At 42.4% G+C, this 14,191-nt stretch overlaps 1 protein-coding gene across 1 annotated transcript in view; it reads right to left on the bottom strand.

Annotated features, from left to right (window-relative positions):
- Positions 1-8,692: 8,692 nt before the first annotated feature.
- The window catches only part of LOC140105423 (peroxisomal N(1)-acetyl-spermine/spermidine oxidase-like), a 14,588-nt gene continuing 9,089 nt past the window's right edge, over positions 8,693-14,191 (bottom strand). Inside the window, exons 3-7 of the mRNA XM_072129380.1 lie at positions 13,568-13,761; positions 12,170-12,425; positions 10,165-10,277; positions 9,464-9,621; positions 8,693-9,359 (exon numbers count right to left, since the gene is read on the bottom strand). Coding sequence (XP_071985481.1) covers positions 9,210-9,359; positions 9,464-9,621; positions 10,165-10,277; positions 12,170-12,425; positions 13,568-13,761 — 871 coding nt within the window. The 3' untranslated portion in view covers positions 8,693-9,209. The remainder of the gene's footprint in view (positions 9,360-9,463; positions 9,622-10,164; positions 10,278-12,169; positions 12,426-13,567; positions 13,762-14,191) is intronic.

Genomic DNA, 14,191 nt, shown 5'->3' with positions numbered 1-14,191 from the left:
CTGCTCTGCTGAATTCCTGTTGTGACCTCGGACCTGACCTCTGCTGCTTCCCCTGACTTTGTGCTTGTGCCTGACCTTGAGTCTGGACTCCGATTCTGTACCGCGACCTTGGCTGCCCCCACGGGCTAGTTGCACCTGTGGAACGACCTGGTGGCACCCTGCCGCAGCAACACCATCCTGCTTTGCGGCGGGCTCTGGTGTAGACCTGGTGCCACTTAGATTCCGGTCCCAGGTGTTGGCTGGTACCATCTCCTGTGGTGGTTCAGAGGGTCCACAGACTCCGAACCCTGACAAAGGAAGCATGCAATAATATATCTGTATGAAGCTGCAAAATATGTTAGGCGCCCCCTGTGGATATAACCTTCCCTTTGCTGCATATTTTGGTGAATATAGACATGTGGGCTCTGTATGATCTCCTCACATCTTACTGTATTTTTTCTTTATATAAGTATCTGGATTTGTACATATTTTAGAGGAAATTTTAAATGTTGATGTCATTTTTTCATTTTATTGTTTTCTGCAAAGTTGCATGAAGGTGGTGGTGTGTAGGAATTTAAAAGTTATTTTTATATACATGGCAGGCAGTTATTTCTGAAATTTTTTTTTTTGATTTTGACAAAATAGGAGCTTCTTACTCTGTGTGTGATATATTTTTAAACACATGTGTGGATTGCAACCAACTATGGCATGGTCTTTGTTTTAGCATTTTGGGAGAATAAATTATTTTTGATGTTGTGTATTGTGGTTTATATAAATCTGCTCACTGTGTATTATTATTTTTATGTACATTTTTGTGGGTAAAACTCTGCTTTGATGTGAGTTTTATGTAAAAACATATGTGTTTACATGGCATGTTCAATTTTTTGTTTAATAATGCGTTTGTCACAAAGTTACATGAGGGTGGTACAGGCTGTGAACTGTTAATCAAGGCAAATGCAATCGCCTGGTTTTCTGCTTTCAAAAAATATATAGGTTTTATGGCGCCTTTACTTTTTATTCTGTTTTATTGCAATACTTTGCAGACTGTAACTGTCTAAAAATATGATTTTCATTTTAACTCATTATAGGAAATATCAGGAAATCACAATAAATGCACAGGGTAACAACAGGAAAGCTTTCTCAAAAGGCACGAGGCACAAAGATCCGGCCCGGGACACAGGAAGGGGCCGGCAATTTAACAGGGAATGCGGCCAGCCAGCGCCAATTATCAGAGCACTGGCCCTTTAAATCTTACAGACCCGGCGCGTGGAGCACCCAGGAGCTTGTCATTTTTTGTGTTACGTGCTGCCATTTTAATTTGTATCAATTTGGGGCCTATATGACCGTTTAATCATTTTTATTCAAATATTCATGGATGGAAAACTGGAGCAAAAGTGGCGATTCAGACATTTGGACGTTACGGTATTCACAACCAGGAATAATCTTTTTTATATTTACAAAAAGGGGATTTCAGGATGCGGCGATACCCAACATATTTAGGATTTTTACTGTTTATTTTTATATGTGTTCTAGGGAAAGGGGGTGATTTAAACTTTTTTTTTTGCTGTTACCTCTCATACTATATACTGCAATACTACTGTATCACAGTCTACAGCAATTTTGCTGATCATTTCTAATAGCCTGCTATTCGAGATAGCAAAAATACATGGCAAAACGACGAGTCCCTGTGAGACTGTAGGCAACCGATCGCCACCGTCTGATGACGTCACAGGGGGAAACGATCTGCCATCCAAGATCCAATTTTCCATAGTGTCCCCCATGATGACCCCAGCTGGAGATGTACCAGATGAATGTCAGGGAGGGGCTACAGCCTGCAAGACCTTTCTACCAAAATATAGGTCCCTGGTATTTTGAATGCCCAGTCTGTAGGGTCTCACCTGCTTAATGGGGCTGGACCTGGTGGAAGCTTTGCAGATTCCCTCGATAGATGCACCTCTCTTCTCAGCCCAGCAAACCACCATAGCTCTGGGTGAATGTGCTCTAACTCATTTGTAAACATCTTTAATGCTAGTCTTAATCCATCTGGCACTTGACACCTGGATTCGCTATAGACACGCTTGGATACCAGGGAAAACTATAAAGCTGAACATAAGGGAATCTCAGGGGAACAATTTTAAGCTAAAAGAAAGGTGTCAGTTAGTTACTAGGGCTCTATGGGAACCCGTCACTACCTGTATTTGTGAAAAATGTGCTGACGGGTTCCCTTTAATACCACTAATGCTGATTGATTGTATTCCTAATCGGAAAGTCTGCCTCCCTGTTTTCTTCTACTGGAGACAGAGAATCTTTCAATGTATGTTCCCCCTTGATGACGCAGATGCGCTACAGCTGTGACATTATCTGAATAGACCCAGGTAAGGAGAGCTGTTCTTCAATGTTTCCCACACTGATCTCATAATTTGAGAAAGTAGCTTGAACTGAAACACCTTCCGCTGAGGCCTTAACCCCTTCCCGCACCCTGACGTGATTCTACGTCATAGGATGCGGGTAGTTCCCGCACCTTGACGTAGAATCACGTCATGGCGATCGCCCGGGCTCAGAAGCTGAGCCCTTGCGATCGCCGCAGGATCCCAGCGGTACGCGGTAGCTGGGATCCCGCAGTAACAGCCGGGATCGCGACTATCGCGATCCCGACTGTTTAACCCTATAGACGCCGCGGTCATAGTGACCGCGGCGTCTATGGTGTATCGGCGCGACGATTGGCACCCTCTGTGCAGGGCACGGAGGTGCCGATCGTTGCCATGGCAACCCAGAGGCACGATCAGGTCCCCTGGGCTGCCTATGGCAGCTGCCTGCTAGGATCGTGCACTGTGCACGATCTAACAGTGCAGCTGTCAGCCTATGCAGAATGCATAGGCTGACTATGTAATATGCTGCAATACATTAGTATGGCAGCATATTACAATGAACAAGTGATCAAATGATCACTTGTTCATGTCCCACCCTGGGACAAAATAAAACAGTAAAAAAAAAGTTAAAAAAAAGGTGCAACTAAAAAAAACTTATTTAAAAAGAATAAAAGTCCCCTTAAGTCCCGTCCCATGCAGTAATCATATAAAACATAAAAAAAGTGAAAATCAACAAAAATCCCACAACATATTGGGTATCACAATGTCCGTAACAACCCGTACAATAAAATAAATTGGTCACTGAACCCGTACGGTGAACGCCGTAAAAAAAAAACACAAAAAACCTCACAAAAATTATTACATTTTCACATCTGACCGCATAAAAAGTGCATAAAAAGTGATCAAAAAGTAAAATGTAACCCAACATGATACCAAGAAAACGTACAGCTTGTCCCGCAAAAAATAAGCTCTAAACCAGCGCTGTAAACAAAAAAATATAAATGTTCTGCCCATTGTTACACGGTGATACAAAAACAAGTAAATGTCTCACAAAATGAGTTCTATATTCTGCAAAACAAGTTAACCATAAAAAAGCCATACAAATGGGGTATCGCCGTAATCGTGATAACCCATAGAATAAAAATAACACATTATTTTTATGGTACGGTGAACGTCCGAGGAAAAAAATGCTAAAAACCATAAACAAGAATTAATGATTTTTTTAACCACCACCAAGAAAGAGTTAATAAAATCTGATTATTGGCTATTGAGCCCCCCTGTAAATGATGTACCTGAAAAGTGGATCTCATCCACAAAAAAATAATACCCCATATGTCCAAATTACAAAAAAAATAAACATTTTATAGCCTGTAAGATGTGACATTGCAGATCTGCTCTGAATGGCGCCTCCTTCCGTTCTATGCCCGGCCGTGCGCCCATACAGCAGTCACCACCACATATGGGGCATCCTCTGACTCGGGAGACATTGGGTATCAAACTTTGTGGAGTTTTTTGTCATTTAATACTTTGTGACGGTTTAATTTTTGGCCAAAATGAATATATTGTCTAAAAAAATGACAGCTTGTAAATTAGACCTCCATTTTGTTTTAACCACTGTGAAGCATCTAAAGGGTTAACATACTTCTTAAAGTTGATTTTTTACACATTGAGGGGTGTACTTTCTAAAATGGCATAATTTATGGGGGTTTACTGCTGTTTAGGCCTCTCAAAGTCAGTTAAAGCTGAGCAGGTGCCTCTAAATAAGGGTTTTGGCGTTTTTCATAAAAATGAGAAAAATTGCTCCCAAAATTCTGAACCTCCTAACAACCTAGAAAAGAGAGGGGATGCATAAAACCCTATGCCGATATTAAGCAGACATTCGTGAAATGTTAGTTATAAAGTTACTTGGGTGCTATGACTATCTGCCTGAAAAGCAGAACATTTTGAACTATGAAAATGAAGAATTTTTAGAAATTTTTGCCAAATTTAAGTTTTTTTCATAACTTAACACAAAATATATCATCAAAATTTTTCTATTACTTTGAAGTACAATGTGTGACGGTAAAACAATCTCAAAATCCCCCGGATATGTTAAAGTGTCAAAAAGTTATAACCTCCTATAATGACACAGGGCAAAATTTTAAAATCAGGCCTGGTCCTAAAGGTCTAAAATGGCATAGACACGAAGGGGTTAAATGAAGCAGAATTTAGAACTGGTGCAGACTGGTGATTTTCTGATGTGATTTTCTAACTTGGACTATGTTAAATATAATGGGGCAGATTTACTTACCCTGTTCCTGTACGGATCCTAACACCAAAACAACAACAATAATACCAATGGAGGTATATAGGACAGAAAGTTAATCCACAATCACAGACCAGAAAGCTGCTTATTGGGAATAAAATATCAACAATCTTTATTAACACATTACAGAAATCAAGACAACAATAAAAAGTTATTTAAAAGATTCCACAAAACACAAAAAAAGAGTGTGGTGGTGGTCCAAAACAAGTCAACATAAACATATCACCTCTGTAATGACCAAGTATTCAAGCCAGTTATTATGCAAATTCATATTACCCACCCGGGCGTGACATAATGCAGTAGTGCAAGAAAAGGGCTTGACCACCACCACAGCACCCCGACGCACGTTTCGCCGTCGCTTCTTCCTGGGGGTGCCATTTCTGTAATGTGTTAATAAAGATTGTTGATATTTTATTCCCAATAAGCAGCTTTCTGGTCTGTGATTGTGGATTAACTTTCTGTCCTATATACCTCCATTGGTATTATAGATTTACTTACCCGGTCCGTTCGCGTTCCAGCGGTGCGTTCTCTGCGCTGGATTCGGGTCCGGCCGGGATTCATCAAGGTAGTTCCTCTGCCGTCCACCAGGTGGCGCTGCTGCGCTGGAAAGCATCCGGATGCCCTGAAATTCACCGAGCCGGACCAAGTGAAGGTAAGCGTGTCCCAAGCGACACTATTATTGTTTTAAATGTGGCGGTCTTTCCGAATCCGTCGGGTTTTCGCTCGGCCACGCCCCCGATTTCCGGCGCGTGCATGCCGGCGCCGATGCGCCACAATCCGTTCGCGTGCGCCAAAATCCCGGGGCAAAACAGGGAAAAATCGGCGCAAATCAGAAATATTCGGGTAACACGTCGGGAAAACGCGAATCGGGCCCTTAGTCAATGACCCCCAATATAGCTACAATATTCATTAGTATTAGACCATGAAGAGTTAAACAGCTATCCACGCGCTGCTGACATACAGAAATCTATGTCAGCGTAAGGGATGAGCTCCTGTACATTGCATCCAGCCTAAATATATATGAAGACAATATATAGGGACACAGAACATCCAACACTACAAGACACACCTCTACTATGACTATAGAGCACACGTCAAAGAAGGGCGGCACAGTGAGATAGCGGATTAAGATCCAAAGGTGGGTGCAGGCTCGAAGGGTCCGATTCAAGGACCCTAGAAGTTTCAGAGGAAAAGGCAGGCGGGCAGCACTCCGTGGAAAAAGGTGTCTTTATTTCACAAGTGGATACAGCGACGTTTCGGCTGACTCTATGCAGCCATTCTCAAGCAGCCGAAACGTCGCTGTATCCACTTGTGAAATAAAGACACCTTTTTCCACGGAGTGCTGCCCGCCTGCCTTTTCCTCTACTATGACTATATATGATAGACAGACGGTGTCATGGCGGCTGATACCGAGAGGATGGTGAGGAAGAGACTAGAATGATGGGGCTACGACGGCTGGACGTCTCTCACTGCTAGAACTCTTGTGCTCTAACGTCACGGATGTCTCTCACAGACACAACAGGTGGATAACGACATATGAAGAGCCACGGGAAAAGATGGAAACCTCCCGGCCATTACAGAACATATTCCCACTGATACACTGACTGACACGGACACGTGACTGATAATCTGCACAAGTATCTTGTATCCTGTATTCTGCAACCTGGATGACGCCAATAAAGGAGACTTATTATAAGTATCATCGAGTCCTTCTGGTGTCCAGCGAGTGACGTATTTTGGGAATAATCAGTTTGACACCATAAAGTAGAGTTATCTGTATCAAATTACATTTAACAATTCATAGACCAATAGAGACAATTTAACATCATTTAACAAACTACCAGAAAAATGAAGTCCGGTCTGTAGATGTTGTTGCTATATTTTACATTAAATTCAACATTGCATTCTAAAAGAGATTGTCAGCTTTCCTATCCATTGGGTCTTTGTGTTGGATAGCATTCTCAGAGAGTTACTCTGTTTTTATCGCAATCTTTGTTACCTTCAAGAGGACAATTCCGTCATTTTGATTCCTCATCATTAAAGATTAGGTGGTTCCTAAACTCTTTGGATAAAGATAATGGGGCACATTTACTAAGAAGAGTGCAAACTGCACTACTTGCCTGTGTATTGTACAGATGGTGCCAGATTCTTTATTTGTGGTGCCCATTCTTCACAAATTCGGCTCCTTTAACATGGGCCATGCGACACACTTCAGGATTTGCGTGTTAAATCTGGTGCACGGTCCGACTGAGAACCAGAAAGCCCATAGTAGTGCGGAAATTTATGTCACATGAAGAACAGCAGCCGTGACACTACACACGTGCGACAATACCCGTGCAAGCAGTTTGCGCATAAAAAAATGTGCAAAGTCCGACAGAAAACTGGGGCGTGGCGCTTAGTAAATGAGCCCCTTGCTCTTCTCTGGTTCTCTCCATTGCTCCAGAATCAGTTCTTTAAGTTTATTATTAATTCTCTTCTGGCTATTAAAGATACCAAAAAGTTCATCCTGGATCCTCTTCTATTTCCTCTATTTTAAGAGTCTTTCTAACTGCTTTTAGTAAAGTATCAAGTTCATCTGAAGCAAAGAGGTATCTGGACGCTTCGTGGTTCAGAGGGTTTAAAGGAAGCCATAAAAGATGCAACATCTGGGCATCTATCCCCAACACCCCCCTCTCATGGCCTAGGTATACAACTTTCTTATCTGTACATGGTTTTGTGCTGATCTTTGAATTGTGTGTCCATCCATTATTGTGTTTCACTGTTTTTGTTGTTATTTCGTATCTGCATGGACTTGTTAAAAGATTTGATTAGCTCACCATTTAGAATATTCATCTCTGTACATGGTTGTATATTGTATTGTGGCCAGTAGGGGGAGCTGGAGTTCCGGGAACAGTGCACATTATCATGTGTCCAGCACTTTCCCGAGGATGTCATTCATTTGTGACTTTGTTCACAATTTTTAAGGTTTTTAAGTATGTTTTGTGGTGTATTTTTCTATCAATAAAGATATTATTTGCTTGATCTATTTTTCATGCCTCTGTTCTTCTTGTGGTCTTTGATAAAAGATGCAACAGACGCCTGAACTTCCCTTGTAAAAAAGGGGGCGCATCTCGTCCATAAGACTTTTCTTCTCACAAGAGGATATCAATGCAATCTTTGCAGATGGGTTTCTTAATCACCTTGAAGCTTAGAAATACAGATATTAAATTTGTATGAAGAAACCTTCTTTAACCCTGATCGGTTACTATGACAGCCTTGGGTCATAGACCTGAGGCTGTCATAGTGACTGATTGCTGTCCTCCGATGACCTCACATAGGGCGGCAATTGAATCCCATATGGGGGCGCCCATGCTTATCCAATATGGCAGTGTTAACACCCATGATCGGTACCAGCATTGACCACAGGTGTTACCAGTGGGTGTTTGCTGCAATATATACAGCAAACACACACTTTTTATGGAGAGGGCCCTCTCCATACACCTGCAACAGATACATTAATGAACAGCTTATTAGGAAAGATGCACGACCCTCAAAAGACACTCTCTACCAGTCGAAGAAGTACCAAATCCAGGCAGTTTACAGGGCAGACATGGGGAGACGAGAAGAAGATCTCAGAGCAAGCCCACAACTGCATGTAAGCTTACCGCTCCTGTACAGGCTCTCATTTTGATGTCACTTTCAGTGCACCTCGCGCTAGTGAAAGCCGTCATTGAGAAATGACAGCGTTGGATGGATACACCTTGCCAGCCTGACCAGAAGAATACCCGGGTGTTCTGCAGCAGAGCCGCATACAAAACAAGCAGCATTCCCGAAAAATGCAAAAAAGAGGAAGCCCCGAGAGCAATGATTGAAGCCTGGAACTGGCAGGATAAAAGATAATAATCCCGTACCTGCAACATAGCGTTCCCTCCCCACTTCCAGGAGAAAACCTCTATGACAGTGTTATTCCTCATGTATAGAGACTGGACGACTAAACAAGGACAGTTACACTTTAACAGTATATATCAAAACATAGGACAAATAACGCTGAACCACGTAAGATCTTAGAAATACTTTTCTTATTTTAATTAATACAATGTAAAAAAACATCGGATTATATAAATGTGAATCTACAGACAGTCCCCAACTTTATATATTTTTTCTATTTCTATTTAATCTCTCTGAACTTCCTACCTGTACCGGGTATAGGAGCAACCTCTAGGGGGGGCTGTCATGGTGGACTCATGGAAACCGAATTACCAGCAGGTCCAATTCCATTTTTTTTTTAAATTATTGTTCCATGCCAACCCAAAATTTTAAAATCCAATTGTCGCTGGGTCAACATTTTTTGTCTGGATTCCCACTTCCATAATTTGCCTTTTTTGACGTAATTACAATTTCGACTTAAGAAGAAACCTACTGCACCCATCTCGTAGCTGGAGACTGCCTGTATTTTAAATTTACCAAAGTTGATACTCGCGTCAACTATTTCTATAGTGCAATTAGTATAATGGAGAGATTCTTTATCTTCATACACACACAAAGCTTTGCTTCGCTATTCCTTTGGCTGGATTTCTTCAGAGCTTGGCTTTGCTAACATTGGCCCAACACTCTGGATATCTGTCAATCAAACGCTGAGCTTCCCTCCAGCCAGACATGAGGGCCCCATGAGTCGTGGAATAGAAATTTCTTTCTGTGGCCTCTCCAGCAAAAAGAACCTGCATTGGCTAAAGAAGACAGATAGTTATATCACAAGCTTTTCCATTTTTCCACGGTTCGCACACGGCCTCATTACTTTCTATGGGCTTACGCATACTACAAAATCTTTCACCTTGAGAGCTTCCTGATCTGTGGGCAGCGGCTCTGCTAAGTTTTCCACATCAATGCCGGAGCTTCCCACTGCCACGTAGCTGTAGGAGCCCCCGGTGTATGGCTGGCTGTGCCACTGAGAACGCACAATGCCGATGGGTGGAGGCAGCTCAGGGTCTCCTATAAGAAGTAGGAGACAATTTGCTGTTACTCATGTCATTTTTTTCCATATTACTCTACAGATAAAATATAATTATTTCATTGGAGGTCAAGTTCACATGTCGTACATGGCCGTTACAATGTTTTCACAGTCAAGAGCTTCCAAGTTGCGAAACACATAAAGAGGATCTGTTACCAGAATAATCTACCTATCTAGGGGCACTTACCAAAGTGAGCAGCTCCTTAGCCCTCCCCCAGCCATAGCAGTGTTATCAGAACCTTCAGATAAAGTTAGCAAACACTGCAATATGTAGCCCTCAGAATGCCGGACCAAGCCTACAAGCAGACATAGCTAAGCGATTCAAGAATGTCTCGTTTCTGGCGGAGTTTTAAGCCGTTCAACCTTTGCGTAGCCAAATCTGCACCAAGAACCACACATCCACTACACAGCGAATGGAGATCGCTACAGGCTAGCCTCAGGCCATTCAGTTGTGGCTAATGTTTATTGAAATGTGAGGTAAGCACTGACATATAGGGTCACGTATACCGTGCATCGCCATTTACCTGTCAGCCTTCTAAACAAATCTGTCATCGACGAGAGAATCTCTTCATCTGTTAACGTTTCCATAAATTCAGACTCCTCACCAGCAAGGAAGCCACAAAGCACATGCCCCAGCCTGGCGAAAAAGAACAAATCAAACATTGTTATCATAAGGAACCGCAACAAAAAGAAACATGGTGGCAATAACAAATGTCACAACTCAAACTATAAAAAAGCTACCGTATTATCAGGTAGAAGAGAACAGAAAATGTTAACGTGGGGAAAGAACAGATGACGGATTGTTGGTCACTAAAGAGTTTTGCCATTTTTTGAAGGGATTAGCGGTGGTACAAATCACAGAAAGATACAAACTAACTCTATTCACACACAAAATAAAATATTACAACAAATGACATTTTTTTTTCTTTCAATTTGTTCTATTTTTGTGTTGGGAACAACTTCAGTTATAGATTGTACATAATATTAGGACGTATGGTTAAATACGAGGGCGGCTCAATAAGGACCCGTGTTAGAAATGAAGACACCATTTTTTTCAAAAAAGTTTTTTATTTTTCAACATAGTCCCCTTTTAGAAAGATGCAATTTTCCCAATGTTCCTGACATTTTTTGTAACGCCTCCAAAATACACCTCTCGTTTGAGCTAAATTTTTTCCCCCTTGAGCCATTTCTTCACGTTAGGGAACAAGTAAAAGTCGCAGGGAGATGATCGGGTGAATACGGGGGGTGCGGCAGCAATTCATGCAGTTTGGCGGCGACAACTCCGGATGAATGTGTTGGTGCGTTATCGTGGTGAAACGGCACCTTTTATTTCGCCAAATGCGGCCGTGTCTCCTTCAATTTTTTGTGGAAGCGTCCAATAACTCCCTGTAGCATTGTCCAGTGATCAAGCATACTTGAGAATGCCTTTAATGATAAGGCGAAACGTCGCTCTTATGGTGGAATAAATCTTCACTTTCTTCATCTTAATTGGAGTGCTGCTTCATCTTCTTCAGCTTTTGTCTAACAGTTTAGGACCGTGTCGGGCCCTATGTGAAGACCTGCACCCGCCTCCTACACGGTGCCGTTCCACAATCTTTTTTCTTTACCAATTGTCCAGTGATCGTTCTTCCTTTTTCTAAAGAATCCATGAGGATGCCGTTCTCATCCCAAAAAATTGCCGCCATGACCTTTCCGGCTGATGGGATTGTCTTTACCTTCTTTGGAGCAGATTCACCAGGAGAAATCCATTGTTCTGATTGTTGCTTAGTTTCTGGTGTGTAATGATGAATCCAGGTTTCATCAACGGTGACAACTCCACGCAAAAACTCCTTGGGATCGCGCTTTAAATGCTCCAAACACGAAGCTTCAATGTTACCAGCCGCATCCGCGTGTTGTCCCCCGTGAGCAATCGCGGCAGCCATCGGGCCAACAATTTTTTCATCGCCAACTTATCATGTAAAATATTACTTGCCGTTCCGGTCGGCACACCTACGGCCTCTGCTACTTATCACACTTTCGTTCGTTGATCAGCGAGTTTCATGTCGTGGACTTTTTGAATGATTTCCCCGGTCACCACGTCTGCCGGGCGTCCTGGTCGCTCCTCATCAAAAACGGACGTTCGCCCACATTTAAATTCATTGAACCAATATCCAAGTGTGGTCATAGATGGGGAAGTGTCCCCATAAACCGCATCCAACTCTTCACATTTTTTCCCATCCAAAAATAAAAAAGCGAATTACCGGACGATACCACTCTTTTTCCAAAATCACGAAACACGTCAATGGCTGCTAAATCCAAACTAACCAATCAGTCTGCAATTTGTTTTGCAGTTGTTTGATAGATGGCGGCACACGATGATATCACTAGCTTCCCTCAGGAACGCCCTCTGTCGTCGAATACGGGGACTTATTGAGCCGCCCTCGTATGTGTAGGATTCGATAGGTTTGCGCAAATCACAAAAAATTCTCACTGTAATGGTTTAGCTTGTCTTATAACATACAAGAAGATAAAGCCAGATACTATTCTTACTGTTCTGGGGGTTCCAGGACCACAAATACGGACAGTTTTCTCATCCAATTCTTTTTTAGGTCTTTCTTTGGTGCAGTAAGAGGAGAATCGCCTTCCCACACCAGCTGGATAACAGTAGTATTTGGGTCCCAAAAGGGTTTCTCGAATTCTAGCAAAATTTTATTATTGGTTCCAAACCCCAAATTCTTAATCGCTTGCGTTTTGCTTGGGGGAAGAGGAGGGCTGAAGAAATCGCTCGATCTTTTCTTCAAGAATCCTGAAATTAGATAAACCATCTGAAAGTCATCCATGTAAATGACTAAGAGCCAGTGCTAGGAAAGGATGCAAGAAAACAGGGAATAAGTGGTTATTCTACAAAGGACATCACCCACCCTTCAACATGTACAGGCGCTCCCCTACTGAAGAACACCTGACTTACATACGACCCCTAGTTACAGACGGACCTCTGGATATTGGTAATTTCCTGTACTTTAGTCCTAGGATACAATAATCAGCTGTAACAGATATCACAGGCGTCTGTAATGAAGCGTTAGCGTTAATATTGATTCTTATGACAACCCAACAGTTTTAAAATCCAATTTTCACAGAGACCAAAAAAGTTCTGGCTGGGATTACAATGATAAAATATACAGTTCCGACTTACATACAAAAATCTATTTTGTACGTAACCTGGGGACTGCCTGTATAACTAAATTAAAAAAACACAAGTAGTTAAAGAGGAGCTGTCACCCAGAAATCCGGCACTAGGAGATGTTACTAAAGTAAGCAGCACCTAGTGCTAAAACAAGCGCCGCAGTGTTACTATGAGAGCGCTATCGGAAGCCAATGGGGCTCATATACTAAGGGTCCGAATCGCGCATTTTCCTCGGGTTTCCCCATTTTTTCCGATTTGTGGCGAATTGCCCCAGGTTTTTGCCGCAAGTGATTGGATTGTGGCGCTTCGGAGCCGGCATGCATGCAATGGAAATCGGGGGGCGTGGCCGTCGGAAAAAGAGTGGTATTTTTTTTTTTTTTTAAAGTGTCGCTTGACACGCACTTACCTGCACCAAGAAATAGAAGGTGAACTCCAGCGGACCTCGGCGCAGCAGCGACACCTAGTGGATATCGGCGCACGGACCTTAGTGAATCCCGGCCGGACCCGATTCAGTGTCGGAGAACCCGCAGTTGGATCGCGACTGGACCGCGTCAGGTGCCAAACCTGAACTGACCATCAGCTCCGCTTATCTCTTCAAGCTCTTCTTATGAAGTGTGTGCTGTGCGGAGGCCCCCGGTTTGTCCGCCAATCCGGCAATATGTCCGGTGGTAGAGGCTGAGCACAAACATTTATCATCTCTCCTTTAAGGGAAAACTCTCTTGTACCAATGTAAATGCTATCCAGTATATTGTGTAATCACTTACCTAGTGGTACAGTGACAATAACGTGATCTGCCACAAAGCTGTCACCATCCTCACACGTCACCTTCACCGGATATATGTGGGAATCTTCACCAGGGAAAGATCCATTCCAGTGAATGCTCTGTACTGCCTTGTTTAATAACACGCTGCCACCCGGGAGTGGGGCCTTCATCTGGTTTACAAGGCTTTCATATCCCCTAAGAAAGACATAAATCTCAGTGCAGGGAAAGCTCTGGTTACATCAATTCCTTAAAACATTCCCAGAGGACATTAGAAGGAAATCAGATTGAACAGCAATTTATTTCTATGGTTATTAGACACCCCCACAAATCCCCCCAATTTAAAAACTCAACAACTCAAACTATTAAAAAAACTATTAGCAAGTTTGCTCACAGAAATGAATACAATGTGAAGGCCGGGGGGGTGCAGTACACTGCACTATGACAAGGGAGCAAGAACAATTATCTGCAGGTAGCAAAAAGCCCTAAAATTTACATGTTCATCTAATATATAAAGCTGAATGTATATGTATGTGTGTGTATATATGTGTGTGTGTGTGTGTATATGTGTATGTATGTGTATATATGTATGTATGTGTGTGTATATGTATGTATATGTGAGTGTATG

The sequence above is a fragment of the Engystomops pustulosus genome, chromosome 11 (assembly GCF_040894005.1).
Source record: "Engystomops pustulosus chromosome 11, aEngPut4.maternal, whole genome shotgun sequence".
Taxonomy (NCBI): Eukaryota; Metazoa; Chordata; class Amphibia; order Anura; family Leptodactylidae; genus Engystomops; species Engystomops pustulosus.
The sequence above is the reverse complement of the archived record's forward strand: the minus strand, read 5'-3'. Positions and strand labels throughout refer to the sequence as shown.